The sequence below is a fragment of the Malaya genurostris genome, chromosome 2 (assembly GCF_030247185.1).
Source record: "Malaya genurostris strain Urasoe2022 chromosome 2, Malgen_1.1, whole genome shotgun sequence".
In the NCBI taxonomy this organism is placed as follows: domain Eukaryota; kingdom Metazoa; phylum Arthropoda; class Insecta; order Diptera; family Culicidae; genus Malaya; species Malaya genurostris.
In genome coordinates this window covers 21151171-21166261 of record NC_080571.1, presented here as the reverse complement: position 1 = coordinate 21166261, position 15091 = coordinate 21151171, and the positions used below count along the sequence as shown (strand labels likewise).

General features: G+C 41.5%; 1 protein-coding gene across 7 annotated transcripts in view; it reads left to right on the top strand.

Annotated features, from left to right (window-relative positions):
* Positions 1 to 15091, top strand: part of LOC131429861 (tyrosine-protein phosphatase corkscrew) — a 201671-nt gene that overhangs the window by 36824 nt on the left and 149756 nt on the right. The window contains exon 1 of one of the 7 annotated variants that reach the window (XM_058594282.1): positions 9919 to 10388. The exons of the other annotated variants lie outside the window; for them this stretch is intronic. Within the exon in view, the coding sequence (XP_058450265.1) occupies positions 10375 to 10388 (14 nt within the window). The 5' untranslated portion in view covers positions 9919 to 10374. Of the gene's footprint in view, positions 1 to 9918; positions 10389 to 15091 lie in introns of those variants that run through there. 7 annotated transcript variants of the gene reach the window in all.

Genomic DNA, 15091 nt, shown 5'->3' with positions numbered 1-15091 from the left:
AAATCTATTGTTAGGCCATTGATCGAGTTCGAAGATCAAATGGCTGTGACTTTTGGTTCCGGAGATATAATGGTATAAGTGACAGTAACCAACAAAACACGTTGTTTTTTTACCGCTCTAATGTATATAAGGGTGCCAATATTTTGGGATCACCTCTAATTTCGTAAAGCGCTGTTGTTCAAAAGTTTAAGCATCTCTAAAAAAGTCCCCATGCAAAATTTGTGCTAAATCGGATATGGGTAAGGGGCGCTGCCCGGCAGTTAAGGTTTGAAAATTGTCGATCTAGAAAAATCACCATAGGGGGGAGTACATGAGATTTCCGAAGTTGAAATTTTTTACTACTCGATTCAATCTGAATCAACTGGTGTCAAAAATGAGCCCAAATTAGTGTCACAAACTATTTAATAAAAAGATAAAAAATATTTTTAGAAGACTGTTTTGAAGAAAGAGAAAGGCATTATCACACCACTAGGTGGATTAATAAGGGTTTTTTTCTTTTTTTAACAATCGACATCGGTAAGACGAAGGTGCCTATCACAGCAGAGGCTGTAGTATAGGCATTAAATAAAAGTGATAAAAAGTAGCATCCCCGCAAGTGAGTTCTGTCTGTGCACCGGTTTTGTATCGGTATCAACAGTAGACGCTATTGTGCTATCCTCGGGCAGCAGTTATTTCTATTGTTTGCTACCCGCATCGCAGCAGCCAAATCCTGAGTCAAGGTCACGCTGAAGCACAACGAAGGAGTGAAGGAGCAACTCACCTAACAGCTTACCGTGACATACTGTTAAGTATTTTCTCAAACTTTTTCTTTCAACTTTTACTATTCATATATTTTCTTTTCATTTTATTTCTTTCTTTCTCATTTCAAGTGCGGGAGACTTCTTTACTCCCGCACTTTAAATATGAATATTGATGACAGTGGGGGTGTCTCGGAGGAGGGCGAAGCTGAACGAATGAACGAAGAACATTTAGAGGCTGAGTTTGCTTCCAAGATGCCATCTACCCCTCCTATACCATCTCCCCCTCCGATACCATCTCCCTCTCCGATGCCATCTCCCTCTCCGATGCCTCCATCTCCCTCTAAGATATTGCCTGCCCGCCAAAAAGTTTACCAAGACGATGGCTCGGGGGGTCCGTGGGTGGTATACTTCCGGCCCAAATTAAAGTCTCTCAGAGTTTTAAATATTGCTCGGGACCTGGAAAAACATTACTCGGCAATAAAAACAATAGATAAGGTTTCGCCAAACAAGTTACGCGTTGTTGTGTCCGACCTGAAGCAAGCAAACGCGATTGCTACCAGCGAGTTATTCACGAAGGAGTACCGCGTGTACCTCCCGTCTCATGTGGTGGAGATCGACGGTGTGGTCCGTGACGAAAGTCTGACAATCGAAGATCTGATGAAGGACGGGGTAGGCCGTTTCAAAAACCCCGACCTTCATCCAGTGAAAATTTTGGAGTGCAAGCAATTGCACTCCAAATCGATAGATGGTAAATTTTACCAATCGGACTCATTTCGCGTGACTTTTGCCGGATCTGCACTTCCAAATTACTTGGTAGTGAGTGGAGTTCGTCTACCTGTTCGGCTGTATGTACCGCGGGTAATGCATTGTACAAGCTGCAAACAGTTAGGTCATACGGCAACCTATTGTTGCAACAAACTGCGATGCGGCAAATGCGGAGAGGCCCATGAGGACGATCTCTGCAGAAGAGCAGTGGAAAAGTGTTGCTACTGCGGGGAGAATCCTCATGATCTTTCGGTGTGCCCTACGTACATACAGCGTGCGGAGAAATTGAAGCGATCCGTGAAAGAACGTTCCAAACGTTCTTATGCGGAAATCTTAAAAAGAACCACTCCATCGACCCCTGAGAACCCGTTTGCAATCTTGCCAGTTGAAGAGGATACCTCTGACGACCCAGGCGAAGGACCTTCCTACACACAGGTTGAAGGAAGCAGGAAAAGACAAAATCTGGCTTCTCCCAAGCTTCCTCGTAAAGGCCTCAGACTGTCCTCTTCGTCACAAAAGAACCAAACGGAAACAAAAAGTGCTGACTCAAAACCGAAGCAAACACCTCCTGGGTTCAAAAAACTTAGGGATGATAAGGAGTACCCAGCACTTCCTGGGGCATCAAAAAACCCGAATGACCCCAAAGCACAACCAGAAAATCCAACAAACGCTGGATTATTGAAATTTTCTGATATCGTGGACTGGATATTAACAGCCTTCAATATTACTGATCCTCTGAAAAGCTTCCTAACTGCTCTACTGCCAACAGTAAGGACATTTTTAAAACAGTTGACTGAACAATGGCCCCTCCTTGCAGCGATCGTATCTTTTGATGGATAATTTACCACTGAGAATCGAAGATATGATCATTGTGCTTCAGTGGAATTGCAGAAGTATCATCCCAAAACTTGATTCTTTCAAACACTTAATACATACTCATAATTGCGATGTATTCTCCTTGAGTGAAACTTGGCTTACTTCTAACATCAACCTCGACTTCCATAATTTTAACATAATCCGCCTGGACCGAGAAGACTCTTATGGAGGGGTACTTTTAGGGATTAAAAAGTGCTATTCATTTTATCGTATTAACCTCCCCTCGACACCGGGAATTGAAGTTGTTGCTTGCCAAATTAATATTAAAGGCAAAGATCTATGTATAGCTTCTATCTACATTCCTCCAAGAGTCTCGATAGGGCATCGTCGGCTTGCAGACATCATAGAACTTCTTCCTTCACCGCGGCTGGTTTTAGGGGACTTTAACTCGCATGGTACAGGATGGGGCTGCTTATATGATGATAATCGTTCTTCGTTAATTCAAGATCTGTGTGACAACTTCAATTTGACAATTCTAAACACGGGAGAAATGACACGGAACCCTAGACCGCCAGCACAACCAAGTGCGCTGGATTTATCCCTTTGCTCGACTTCGCTACAGTTAGATTGCAAGTGGAAGGTAATCTGTGATCCTCACGGTAGCGATCACTTGCCGATCATAGTTTCTATCATCAACCGTGGAAGACCATCGGAAACAATCAATGTTTCGTACGATTTCACACGAAACATTGATTGGAAACGTTACGCGAGCTCGATATCTGAGAAACTAGAAACATCACAGGAGCTTCCTCCGGAGGAAGAGTATACATTTTTGGCTGGCTTGATTCTTGACACCGCAATTCAAGCTCAGACGAAACGAGTACCTAGCGCGCAAACTAGTATGCGTTCTCCCAACCCATGGTGGGACAAAGAGTGCTCAGAGCTGAAAACGAAAAAAGCTTCAGCCTTCATCTCGTTTAGAAAGAACGGAACTCCAGATAATTATCGGAAATACGCGGTGTTAGAATTTCAAATGAAAAGTCTTATTAAAGCTAAGAAACGCGGTTACTGGCGAAGGTTTGTTGACGGATTAACGAGAGAAACAGCAATGAGCACTCTTTGGAATACGGCCCGTCGCATGCGCAATCGAAATCACGCGAACGAAAGCGAGGAATATTCTAACCGCTGGATATTTGATTTCGCTAAGAAAGTATGTCCTGATTCTGTTCCGGAACAGAAGATATCCCGCGTCGCGACATTGAATACAAACGAAACACCGTTTTCGATGGTAGAGTTCTCACTTGCGCTCTTGTCGTGTAACAATAGAGCCCCGGGGTTAGACAGAATTAAATTCAACTTGTTGAAAAATCTGCCCGACTCTGCCAAAAGGCGCTTGCTGAATTTATTCAACAAGTTCCTCGAGGGTAATATTGTCCCACACGAATGGAGAGAAGTGAGAGTTATTACTATTCAAAAACCTGGAAAACCAGCCTCCGATCACAATTCGTATCGGCCGATTGCTATGCTTTCCTGTATCCGGAAATTGTTGGAGAAAATGATTCTCTTCCGTCTAGACAATTGGGTCGAAACAAATGGATTGCTTTCAGGTACACAATTTGGGTTCCGCAGGGGCAAAGGAACGAACGATTGTCTAGCGTTGCTCTCAACAGAAATTCAAATGGCATTTGCTCGTAAAGAACAAATGGCATCAGTTTTCCTCGACATCAAGGGGGCATTCGATTCAGTTTCCATTAACGTTCTATCTGAGAAGTTGCATCAGCATGGTTTTTCACCAGTTTTGAACAACTTTTTATATAATCTATTGTCCGAGAAACACATGCATTTTGAGCATGGTGATTTGACGACAAAGCGATTCAGTTACATGGGTCTTCCTCAGGGCTCATGCTTAAGCCCCCTTTTATACAACTTTTACGTAAATAACATTGATGAATGTATCAACACATCTTGCACGCTAAGACAACTTGCCGACGACAGTGTTGTGTCTATTATAGGACCCAAAGCTGCCGATCTCCAAGGACCATTGCAAGATACCCTCGACAACTTGTCGACATGGGCTTTTCAAATGGGTATCGAGTTCTCTACGGAGAAAACTGAGCTGGTTGTATTTTCAAGGAAGCGAGAACCTGCGCAATTACAGCTTCAACTAGGGGGTGAAACCATAGCTCAGGTTTTCACATTTAAATATCTCGGGGTCTGGTTCGATTCCAAAGGTACCTGGGGATGTCACATTAGGTATTTGAAACGAAAATGCCTACAGAGAATCAATTTCCTTCGTACAATAACCGGAACTTGGTGGGGCTCTCACCCAGGAGACCTGATCAGGTTGTACAAAACGACGATATTGTCAGTAATGGAATATGGATGGTTCTGTTTCCGCTCCGCTACGAATATTCATTTCATTAAACTGGAAAGAATTCAGTATCGTTGTTTACGTATTGCCTTGGGTTGCATGCAATCAACCCATACGATGAGTCTTGAAGTGCTGGCGGGCGTCTTACCGTTGAAAAACAGGTTCTGGGATCTCTCATATCGACTGCTAATCCGATGCGACATTTTGAATCCGATGGTGATAGAAAACTTTGAAAAGCTCGTCGAGCTTAATTCACAAACCCGTTTTATGTCCTTGTATTTTGACTACATGGCTCAGAATATAAATCCTTCTTCGTTTGTTCCCAATCGTGTTCATTTTGTGGATACTTCTAATTCTACTGTGTTTTTCGACACATCCATGAAAGAGGAAATTCGTGGAATCCCGGATCCTGTACGCCCTCAAGAGATCCCAAAAATTTTTAATAATAAATTTAAAGAAGTCGACTGTAATAAAATGTTTTACACTGACGGATCATATCTAGACGGGTCCACTGGCTTCGGTATATTCAATGTAAATTTCACCGCTTCCTATAAACTCAGTGATCCAGCTTCAGTTTACGTCGCAGAACTAGCTGCAATTCAGTATACCCTTGAGATCATTGACACTCTGCCCACAGATCACTACTTCATTGTATCGGACAGTCTCAGTTCCATTGAGGCTCTCCGTTCAGTGAAGCCTGGAAAGCACTCACCGTATTTCCTGGGGAAAATACGGGAACAATTGAGTGCTTTATCTGCAAAATCATACCAGATTACCTTGGTTTGGGTCCCCTCACATTGTTCCATACGGGGCAATGAGAGGGCGGACTCGTTAGCCAAGGTGGGCGCACTAGAAGGTGATATCTATGAAAGACCAATCTGCTTCAATGAATTTTTCAGTTGCTGTCGTCAGAAAACTCTAGCCAGCTGGCAGAATACATGGAATAGTGGAACTCTGGGACGATGGTTACACTCAATAGTCCCACAGGTATCGACGAAAGCTTGGTTCCGGGGGTTAGACGTGAGCCGAGACTTTATTCGTGTAATGTCAAGGCTCATGTCTAATCATTATATGTTCAGCGCGCATCTCCGTCGTGTGGGGCTCGCTGAGAGTGGTGTCTGCGTTTGCGGTGAGGGTTATCATGACATCGAACATGTTGTTTGGACATGTGTCGAGTATTGTGATGCCAGGTCCCAACTCATAGGTTCCCTTCGGGCCCGAGGTATACCACCCTTCGTACCAGTCCGCGACGTCTTGGCAACTCGAAATCTTCCTTATATGACTCTCATCTATAACTTCTTGAAAACTATCAATGCTCAAATTTAGTGCTCTCCCTATCTCTTTCTCGTCTACAGCTCTACCGCACTCTTCTTTACGTTGCTGGAAGTATGGCCTGTGTAAACGATGCTTCGGAGCATGCACCTGCCTTGAACTGACTGAGTTGCTGGAAGCTACCCAAAAACGTCACATCAACGTCAGAACACACCAACGAAGCATCCCAATCCAGAATAATCTCTTCATTGCTACAAGCTGAAAAACATGAAGATTCATCGAACGCAAAATGTGTCTAAAAGATGTATGCCACAAACCAATGATGTATTCAAATTTCAATTCAATACTGTGTAGGTCCCACCCTCCCTATGTCCCCTTACTAACTGGGGAGTATGCCGCCCCGTAATACGGCATCCCTTTCTCTCCCCCTAACAACAAGACAATCGGCCACGTTAAGCTAAAGCAAATGAGCCTAATAAAAATTTTATTTGAAAAAAAAAAAGGGTTTTTTTGTACATGTTACCTCTTTACTCTCGAACCGGAAGTCCAATCCGGGTAAAATTTAATAGCAATCTATGAGACCAAGGGACTTTTCATTTGAATATAAGTTTGTAAAAATCAGTTTAGCCATCTCCGAGAAAATCGTGTGCACATTTTTGTTACGTCAGACATTTGCTCAGTTCGTCGAGCTGAGTCGAATGGTATATGACATTCGGCCCCCGGGTTGGTGTGTTGATAAAACACCGAAATGGCTTGATAAGCATTGTCCGGGCTCTGCTCAAATCAAATCACCCTTTATTTTGACTGATCAAAAACCAGTCGATCATTGCGATGGCTGAATTCCACGAATTGAAACTCGAATTGCTATCGTTTCCACCATATTCACCAGATTGAGCCCCCAGCGACTTTTTGTGTTCTTCGTTTAACAAAAAAAAAACAAAATTTCTGGTTATATATTTGCAACGAATGATGAGACCATCGCCGAGAGTGAAGCGCTTATTGAGACTAAAAATAAATCTTGGTATAAGGAGTGTATCGATAAGTAGTTAGCAACATTCAAACAGTTATTACTCTGAAATGGCTTAATGTTTTGCAGTGTGTTTTGCGGTGACATGTTTGTTTACATGTCAATAACAGCTGCGCAATCGATTGGTTTGGGTACGGTTTATCGTTTCAATGATGAGTCGAATTGATCCGGAAACGCGAAAGAAAATTCTGCACACTTGGTGCTCAGAAAGTGGTGTCACGTACAACGAAATTGCAAAACGGGTGAAAGTGCACCACACCATAGTCAAAAATATTATCGAGAAGTTCGGTAAGACCCTTTCCATGAAGGATTTGCCCCGATCCGGTAGTGAAACGGGTCCCAACCAGCCCCGCCGGGACTTAAAAGTGGTTGAGTACATCAGGAAAAACCCATCGGCGTCGACGCGGGATTTGGCCAAGCAGTTCTACACCAGCATCGGGATGATTCAACGGATAAAAGTTCAAAACTCCCTGAAAACGTACAAGAAACAGAAGGTGCCGAAAAAGTCTCTGGTACAGCAAGCTCAGGCCAAAACAAAAGCGCGAAAACTGTATAACCGGATTCTACAGAATAAAGACGGATGCATCCTGATCGACGACGAAACCTACGCCAAGGAAGACCTTCGAGCGCTGCCCGGACCGCAATATTATACTAAATCGGTGTACCAGGACCTGGACGACGCTGACATCACGGTGCCGATGGAAAAGTTCGGGCAGAAGGTGTTGGTTTGGCAAGCAATTTGTACCTGTGGTTTGCGGTCGTCGATTTTCTTCACGAAGGGCACAATTAACGCCAAGGTGTACGAGGAAGAATATTTGAAGAAGAGAATGCTGCCACTGTACAGGAAGGATAACGCTCCTCCTCTCTTCTGGTCGGATTTGGCTTCAGCCCACTACGCAAACTCCGTTCTACAGTGCCCGGATCTTCGGCCAATTGAAAGGTATTGGGCAATTGTCAAGCGGCACTTTCGGAAAGAAGGTACAGTGTCCCAAAACATGCAGGAGTTAAAAAAACTGGACAGCGGCCACCAGAAAAGTCACCAAAGTAACTGTGCAGAATTTAATGAAGAATGTCAAGTCCAAAGTGCGAGCGTTTCACAGAAACTAGGATTTTCTTCACTATAATCAGTGAAATGCATAAAAATGTAATTTTTCTACAATATATCGAAAACTGATGTCAAAATAAGTTTTTTTTCGCTTTTTCATTCAATAATCAATGTTGCTAACTAGTTTTCGATACACTCCTTAAAAGTTGTGGAAAAAATTTTGGAATGATGTTAAAAAACAATTGTATTGCTTTTCGATTGGAGATCGGGTTTGCGCGTTTTTTTTGTGATTTTCCAAATAACGTTGTGAATAAGACGAGCAAGGTACTGTTGGAAAGTAGTTTGTCAGTTTATGATAAGCATAAATCACGAAGAACGTAATTGCATAATTTAAAAATAGATTGGAAAGGATCAATAAAAAAATTGGACCTCATAAAATACGGAAGCAGAGATACGATCAATCTTGAATCTGTTAGTGACCGTGATCATTTAGGTGACCTCAGCGGAACGCAGAATAGAAAAAAAAAATGCAAAAAGATTCCTGTCCAAATGTGCTAAAGCGCTCGTCGTCCAACGTCCGAGAACAGCGCAGTAGTAGGGATGTCCGATACCGAGTCGATACTTTAAGGTATCGATACCTTCTTTCAAATATCGGGTATTTTTGGTATCGATATCGCATCAGAGCGATACTGTTAGTATCGATACTTTTGGTCTCGATACTTACAGTATCGCAACAGATTGAAATCAATTCTTATTACGACGGAACATTTTTTTGTTTCAATTATAGAGGCTTTAACCTTAAGGTCATTCCCCTCTTCGAGCCCAAAAAATTTTCTAACCCTATGTGCGGGGTTGGGAATCGAACCCAGATGGGCTGCTTGAAATGTATTGGTATGACGTGGATTAGCCGTCGTTAAAATTCGTTCTCGACTATCTCGCTTCGTCCCACAGGTGCGCTTAAAGAGAGTGCAATGAGAGAAAACCATAAAATAAACACGCACATACTCTCAGACAATTCTATCATTTCAATTTTGCACACTTATTGCACTCTCTTTCAGTGAGCCTAATAACGATGGAATAATAGCAATAGGAATTGGCTTTTAGTTTAACTGATGTAAACTACATACTACGTTGTTTTGATGTAATATCGTGTGATTTATCTGCAATATTTCTTGAAAACAGAAAATTATTGCATTTGATGCTCAGTACGTCTAATTTTTATTCTGATTGATTAAAAATTAAATTGAGATTGTTACAATTCTTTTTTGCTGTGTGATAACATCTGTACATCATAAAATAACGCCACAGTCGACAATTTTATTTTATTTTGAAATGATTGCTGCGCAAGTATCAATTGATACTTACAGGTATCGATACTTAATTGCCTTTTGATACCTTGTATCGATACACAAATTTCGGTATCCCGATAACCGAGGTATCGATACTTTGCCTTCCGAGTACCATCCCTACGCAGTAGTGACAGAGGGTTATTAATTTTCATTAAATTAATTCATTCAAATCCCCGCCGCCTTACTGCCTGTCATTCATCCCTCTGATCGGTGAGCTCGGTTCGGAAGCTGAACAAACCATTTCTAAATAATGTTAGTATAGTTACTACGACGCCACCCTTTCCTACCTTCCATGTCGATCGTGTCCTCCTTTCTCTCCTTCTCCGTGTAGCTTCAGCAGGACTGCACACCGGCCAGCAGCTGCTGATGCCGGCAGATTATCACAGTTCCTGATGTATATTCGCGTATGTACGTCCGTTTGTTTTTGGTGTATGTGTGTGTGTGTGCATTTTTGTGCATATTATAATTGATGATGGGGAACGTTCGCGGCTCTTCGCGAATAAAGTGCAGTACGATCGCAGCAGCCGGCTTGCCGCGATCAAACCACAAATGCGCGCTTCTCGCATCGCTGTCACCACCGTCGTCCCCGCATCGCATCTGTCACCCGGTGCATGTGTGTCTCATCCGCTCAGTTACTCAATCCATCACCGGTTGCAGCAGGGCCAATATTGGCATTGTCAAGGGACGACACACACACGGGTCGCGTTGTTGCGGTGACAGTGGCGGCGGTGTCACCTCGCGGTATCCGGTAAGATAGCGTGGGCGCGCTCGTGCGGAAGTATCAAATTTCGGGAGCTTTTGCTGCGTATTTTAACCAACCAACGAAGAGCCAATTCTTCCAGAGCGCCGTGCCGTGCGGTTGCAGCTGCAAGATTCTTCACTGTGTTGCGGCGTGGCGTGGCGTGGGAAGTTCGGGTTTTCCCATCAGGTGTCAGTTCAAGCAGCTGGTCCTGGACGCTGGAGGTGTGACGGCAGCTTGTGGTGTTGTCATGTCAAGGTTGAGGTGAGCATCTCGGTAGTGTTTTTTTTGTTGTGTACACGGGGAGTGCTTGAGCATCTCGATAGCATCGCTGGTTGGGGGAGAATATCGGCTTTTGATGCCCGATTCCTGGTTCAACCACGCGCGCGTGCACTTCACGTAGTTGACTTATGGCGGTGCGGTTTGACGTACGTGACGGTGCAGGTCGAAGTCGGAAGGAATCGAAACTTGCGAGGAGTCAGTCATGCATGGTTCGTTCGCTCGATGGTTGATTTAGTATGTTCTCGATTAAAATCTGCTGCTACGAATAGCTCTCGTCATAAATCCATCGTCGCATCGACGTTGATAGTTACTGCATCGGAAATCATCAGCTAACAATAATAATACAATTTTAGTGTACGTTAGTCACTGCCACTCCTTTTCGATCTACACTTTGGTGATACGTTAGCTTGCACGTAGACATTTTCATTCATTCATGCACTGCACATCGTTGCTCTTCCGATTTAGCTAAGAACAAAGATTTGAAGCGTGTGTTTTTTTTTCAACGATATATTTTATAAGGCACACTGCCTTAGATATTAGTGTTGTAACCATGGTAGCTTGAAGTTATGAACACGTTTAATTTATTCTACTCAAAAACATTCAGATTTACATTATAGGTTATCTAGAAGAAAATTTCCTGAAAATCTCATTAGTGTTATGTTTCGTCTTCGGATCATCAGTGCATATGCAGCTTATATTGAACCGCGAGGTGGCATTGGTAGTTCAACAATGCTAATGAACGAATATCCAATCCAATATTCTGGAAACAAAAATATCAGCAATCGTTTGAGCTTGACCATTGGTCACTCTCAAAAGAACCTGTTTGAATCTACCATCTACCATCTCCTATAGAACACATGGGCTGAAAAGTTCCGGGCTTAACAGAAAGAACACGATTTTTAGTGTTCAAAATTAACTTTATTCATCAACGTAATCTCCACCAAGAGCAACGCAATAATTCCAGGGCCGCTCTTACATTTTAATACCACTTTTGTAGAACGATTTATCTTTTGCCTCAGAATAGTGATAACCTCTTCATTCGAGCAAAATTTCTTACCGGCGAGCATGTTTTTCAGGTCTGCGAACAGTCCGTAGTCGCCGGGAGCCAAATCTGGCAAATACGGTGGATGTGGGAGTAATTCGAAGTTCAATTCATGTAGTTATGCCATTACAAAATTTTTTCTTTGCCATTCGCGGTCGTTTCTTTGCAATTTCAGTTTTCAAACGCTCCAATAATGGTATTTTTTCTCAAGATAGTCGATAAATATTACACCACGCACATGCCAAAATACCAAGGCCATAACCATTCCAGCTTTGGACGAGGTTCACTAGTTGCTGTCCACTCAGATGACGATCAATTTGATTCCGGAGCCAAGTGATGAATCCATGTTTCATCCTTTGTCACATATCGACGCAAAAATTCCGGTTTGTTAGGTTTAAACATGTTTTCTAGTGTTACCTCCTCATTTGAACGTCCACTGCGTTCTGCATCATCGGTGTCTCTACGACCGAACACGTTTAAAGTCAGCAAACCAACTTTTTATTGTTGTGACTGATGGAGCGGAGTCTTTATAACTCTTTTCAAGCCATTGCACAGTGGGAAAAAATCTATGAAAACCGCAAAGAATTCTGTAACTCATGAACTAATTGAGATAGGTCAAGAAACTAAAGCATTTCTTATGTAAAAATGTCCAAGGAATTCAATTGAATGGTTTACAATGGCCACACGAATCACAATCCGGCTCGTTTTACCCCAAATGTACAGCAGTTTTGGGGTTTCCTATAACATTTGCTCTGTAACTTGAAAAGAAGCCGAGTGCGGTATTCTGGAAAAGGCTACTTTCATGTAAAAAAGACTGGAGATTCGATTAGAAGAACCCACACTGGCCGCACGAAACGTTTTGGTGGCTGTTTTACCCCAATTCCTCCAATATGTGAAATTTTCATCTAAATCACCCTGAAGTCTTAATCGAACCACGTTGAAAGCATACGAAAACTATCTTATATTATGTAAAAAAAAGTCTGGAGAATCGAATAGAAGAACCTACACTGGCCGCACGAAACGTTTTGATGACTAAACGTTATCATCGGCGAGAGGTGCCTCGCTAGGTTTATGTTAATTAAAGGGCAAACTTTCCAGATTGAAGCACTGTATAAAAATGCGTGAATCGAATTATAGTAGCTAGCGAGACAAGTCTTGTATCTGGATAAGTTTCTATTGATTGATTAAATTTCATTCGAAGTCGCCAAAGTTGAAGTTTTTATCGATGCCCAACGAAAGAAAAATCAGAAAATGAAGGCTGGGTTAGCGAAAATGAAAATTTGCCAATTCCAGTCTACTCTATTTATCTATCATTTTTCTATTCATTTATTATTGGGTACAAATTAAAAATTTGTTCTTTTGATTTTATTTCCCATAAATCTACATTTGAAATTTGTACATTTCATGTAAAGAAAATGTATAAAAACTTCTTTATATTTTATTGAATCTTATTGTAGTTCTTCTATAGAATAAGTGAAAATGTGTTTGTCGTTCTAGTTACTATTCGTCCGATGGTTGAGGGTACGTTTGTTCACGGATGACATCTTCATACATTTTTCGTTGCGGCCGTTATTGTCGTTACTGTGTGACTTTTTGACGTGAAAATGTCTTACTTTACTATGCCTATGGCGTCTTTTCGAAATTCGTGGTAAAATGGGTTGAGCTTAATCGTGAATATGACAAGTTGTACTTAGCGCAATAACATATTTTTTGCTCCATGCCAACGGAAATATGATCAGTAATTTATGATTAAGTATACAACAGTGTAAGATAACCATACATTACTTCAAAAATTCAGTTTTTTCCAAAGTTTTGGAAACAATGAGGAAAACTGATCACGATTGCTTGTTTCTTCTGCTCCTGGATGACGGATTTGCCCGGGTAACCAGTAAGCACTAATAATGGCATTAAATTAGCCTTTTATGAGCACAAAAAATGCTTATAGCTCTATATCTGCAATCTGAAAGCTAATCTGTTATAAATCAATCAGAATGCAGCTTTCAGAATGAACACCAGCCATAAATAAGCATTATCTATGAGTAGCCGTATATTTTGCCAAAGTCGGCCTTAATTCAGTCTCAAGTGGGATTGAAATGCCAATTAGCGATTATTTGTTGTCATAATGCGGCATCAGTATGTGCTTATTGGTTACCGGGGTGGGGTAGTCTCACCTTCAATCAGCAGCATAAAAAATCAAACCTTCTGCGTGGTATAAAGCCTCAAACACTCAAGTTGCGCCCTCATTTGCTTCTGAAGCCTAATTTGGATTGGTTTCTGGAATTGAATTCCAAAACTGAATTTTGGAACTGAATACTGGCCCCCAGAGTTTTTAAATTAATTCTAGGTTTAGGGTCTAGTTTCGGGATTTAGTTCCAGAATACAGATTAAAAAGTTAAAACTAAGATTCGAGGACAAAATCTTAATTCTTGATTCAGGAATTTGATTTTTTTTTTTTTCATAAATACGTTTATTTCTTAAGGCAGTTTACATAAGTTTTTCTTCGCCGTAGCATCACTTTTACATAATATTCTTATCCTAATTTAATTCTAACATAGTCACAACGTTTTGCATTTATTAAAACATATTCTCTTATTACTTAAATATCATCTTAGGTAACTCGTCATTAATTATGAAATCTACTCGGAAATATTATTTGAACCAAACGATTAACTTCTATAAATTATAAAATAAGCTGCTATTTTCAGACATTTTGTTAATAATTTCATAAACTGTTTCGAGTTTGTTTGTATCATTACATTATTTTTATTCTAATTTAGCTATTGGTTGAACTCATGGACGCAGCTGGGATCAGAACTAAGTCTTGAAAGGGGCCTTTATTAAATTGAAACTCCAGTTTTCTTTATGAAATGATAAATAAGTTTCATGTATGAAAGGTCACGACAAGCAAGAATGTCTCGAACTGGGATATTGGATAGTCTACCTTGGGTACGCAAAGAATTTATTAGTTGAGATCTGACATCACGATACTCCACGCATGTCCAAACGACATGATCAATATCTCGATAACCTTCGCCACAAGCACAATGATTAGTCTCGGAGAGCCCAATTCGAAGGAGATGTGCATCTAACGTGTAGTGATTGGACATGAGTCTAGACATCACACGAATGAAATCTCTACTCACATCCAGTCCCCTGAACCATGCCTTTGTCGATATTTTCGGAATAATTGAGTGCATCCACCGACCCAGATCATCTTTATCCCAAGAAGCTTGCCAGCTGGCAAGTGTTCTTTGGCGAGACGAGCTATAGAATTCGTTGAAAGCAATTGGTCTCTCATAAATTTCACCCTCAATAGCACCACGTTTGGCTAAAATATCGGCTCTTTCATTGCCAGGAATGGAGCAATGAGCCGGGACCCAGACTATAGTGATTAGATAATTATTGTTCAATATGTCGTTCAGGCACTGTTTTATTTTGCCCAGGAAAAACGGTTCAGTCTTGCCAGTCATGTTTGAGCGAATGGCTTCAATTGCACTCAGACTATCTGTGAAGAGGAAATAATGGTTTGGAATTAATGTGACGATTACACTCAAACTATATTGAACTGCTGCTAGCTCTGCTATATAAACAGATGCAGGTTCTTGAAGCCTAAATGAGGCCGAAACATTATTGTTGAACATAC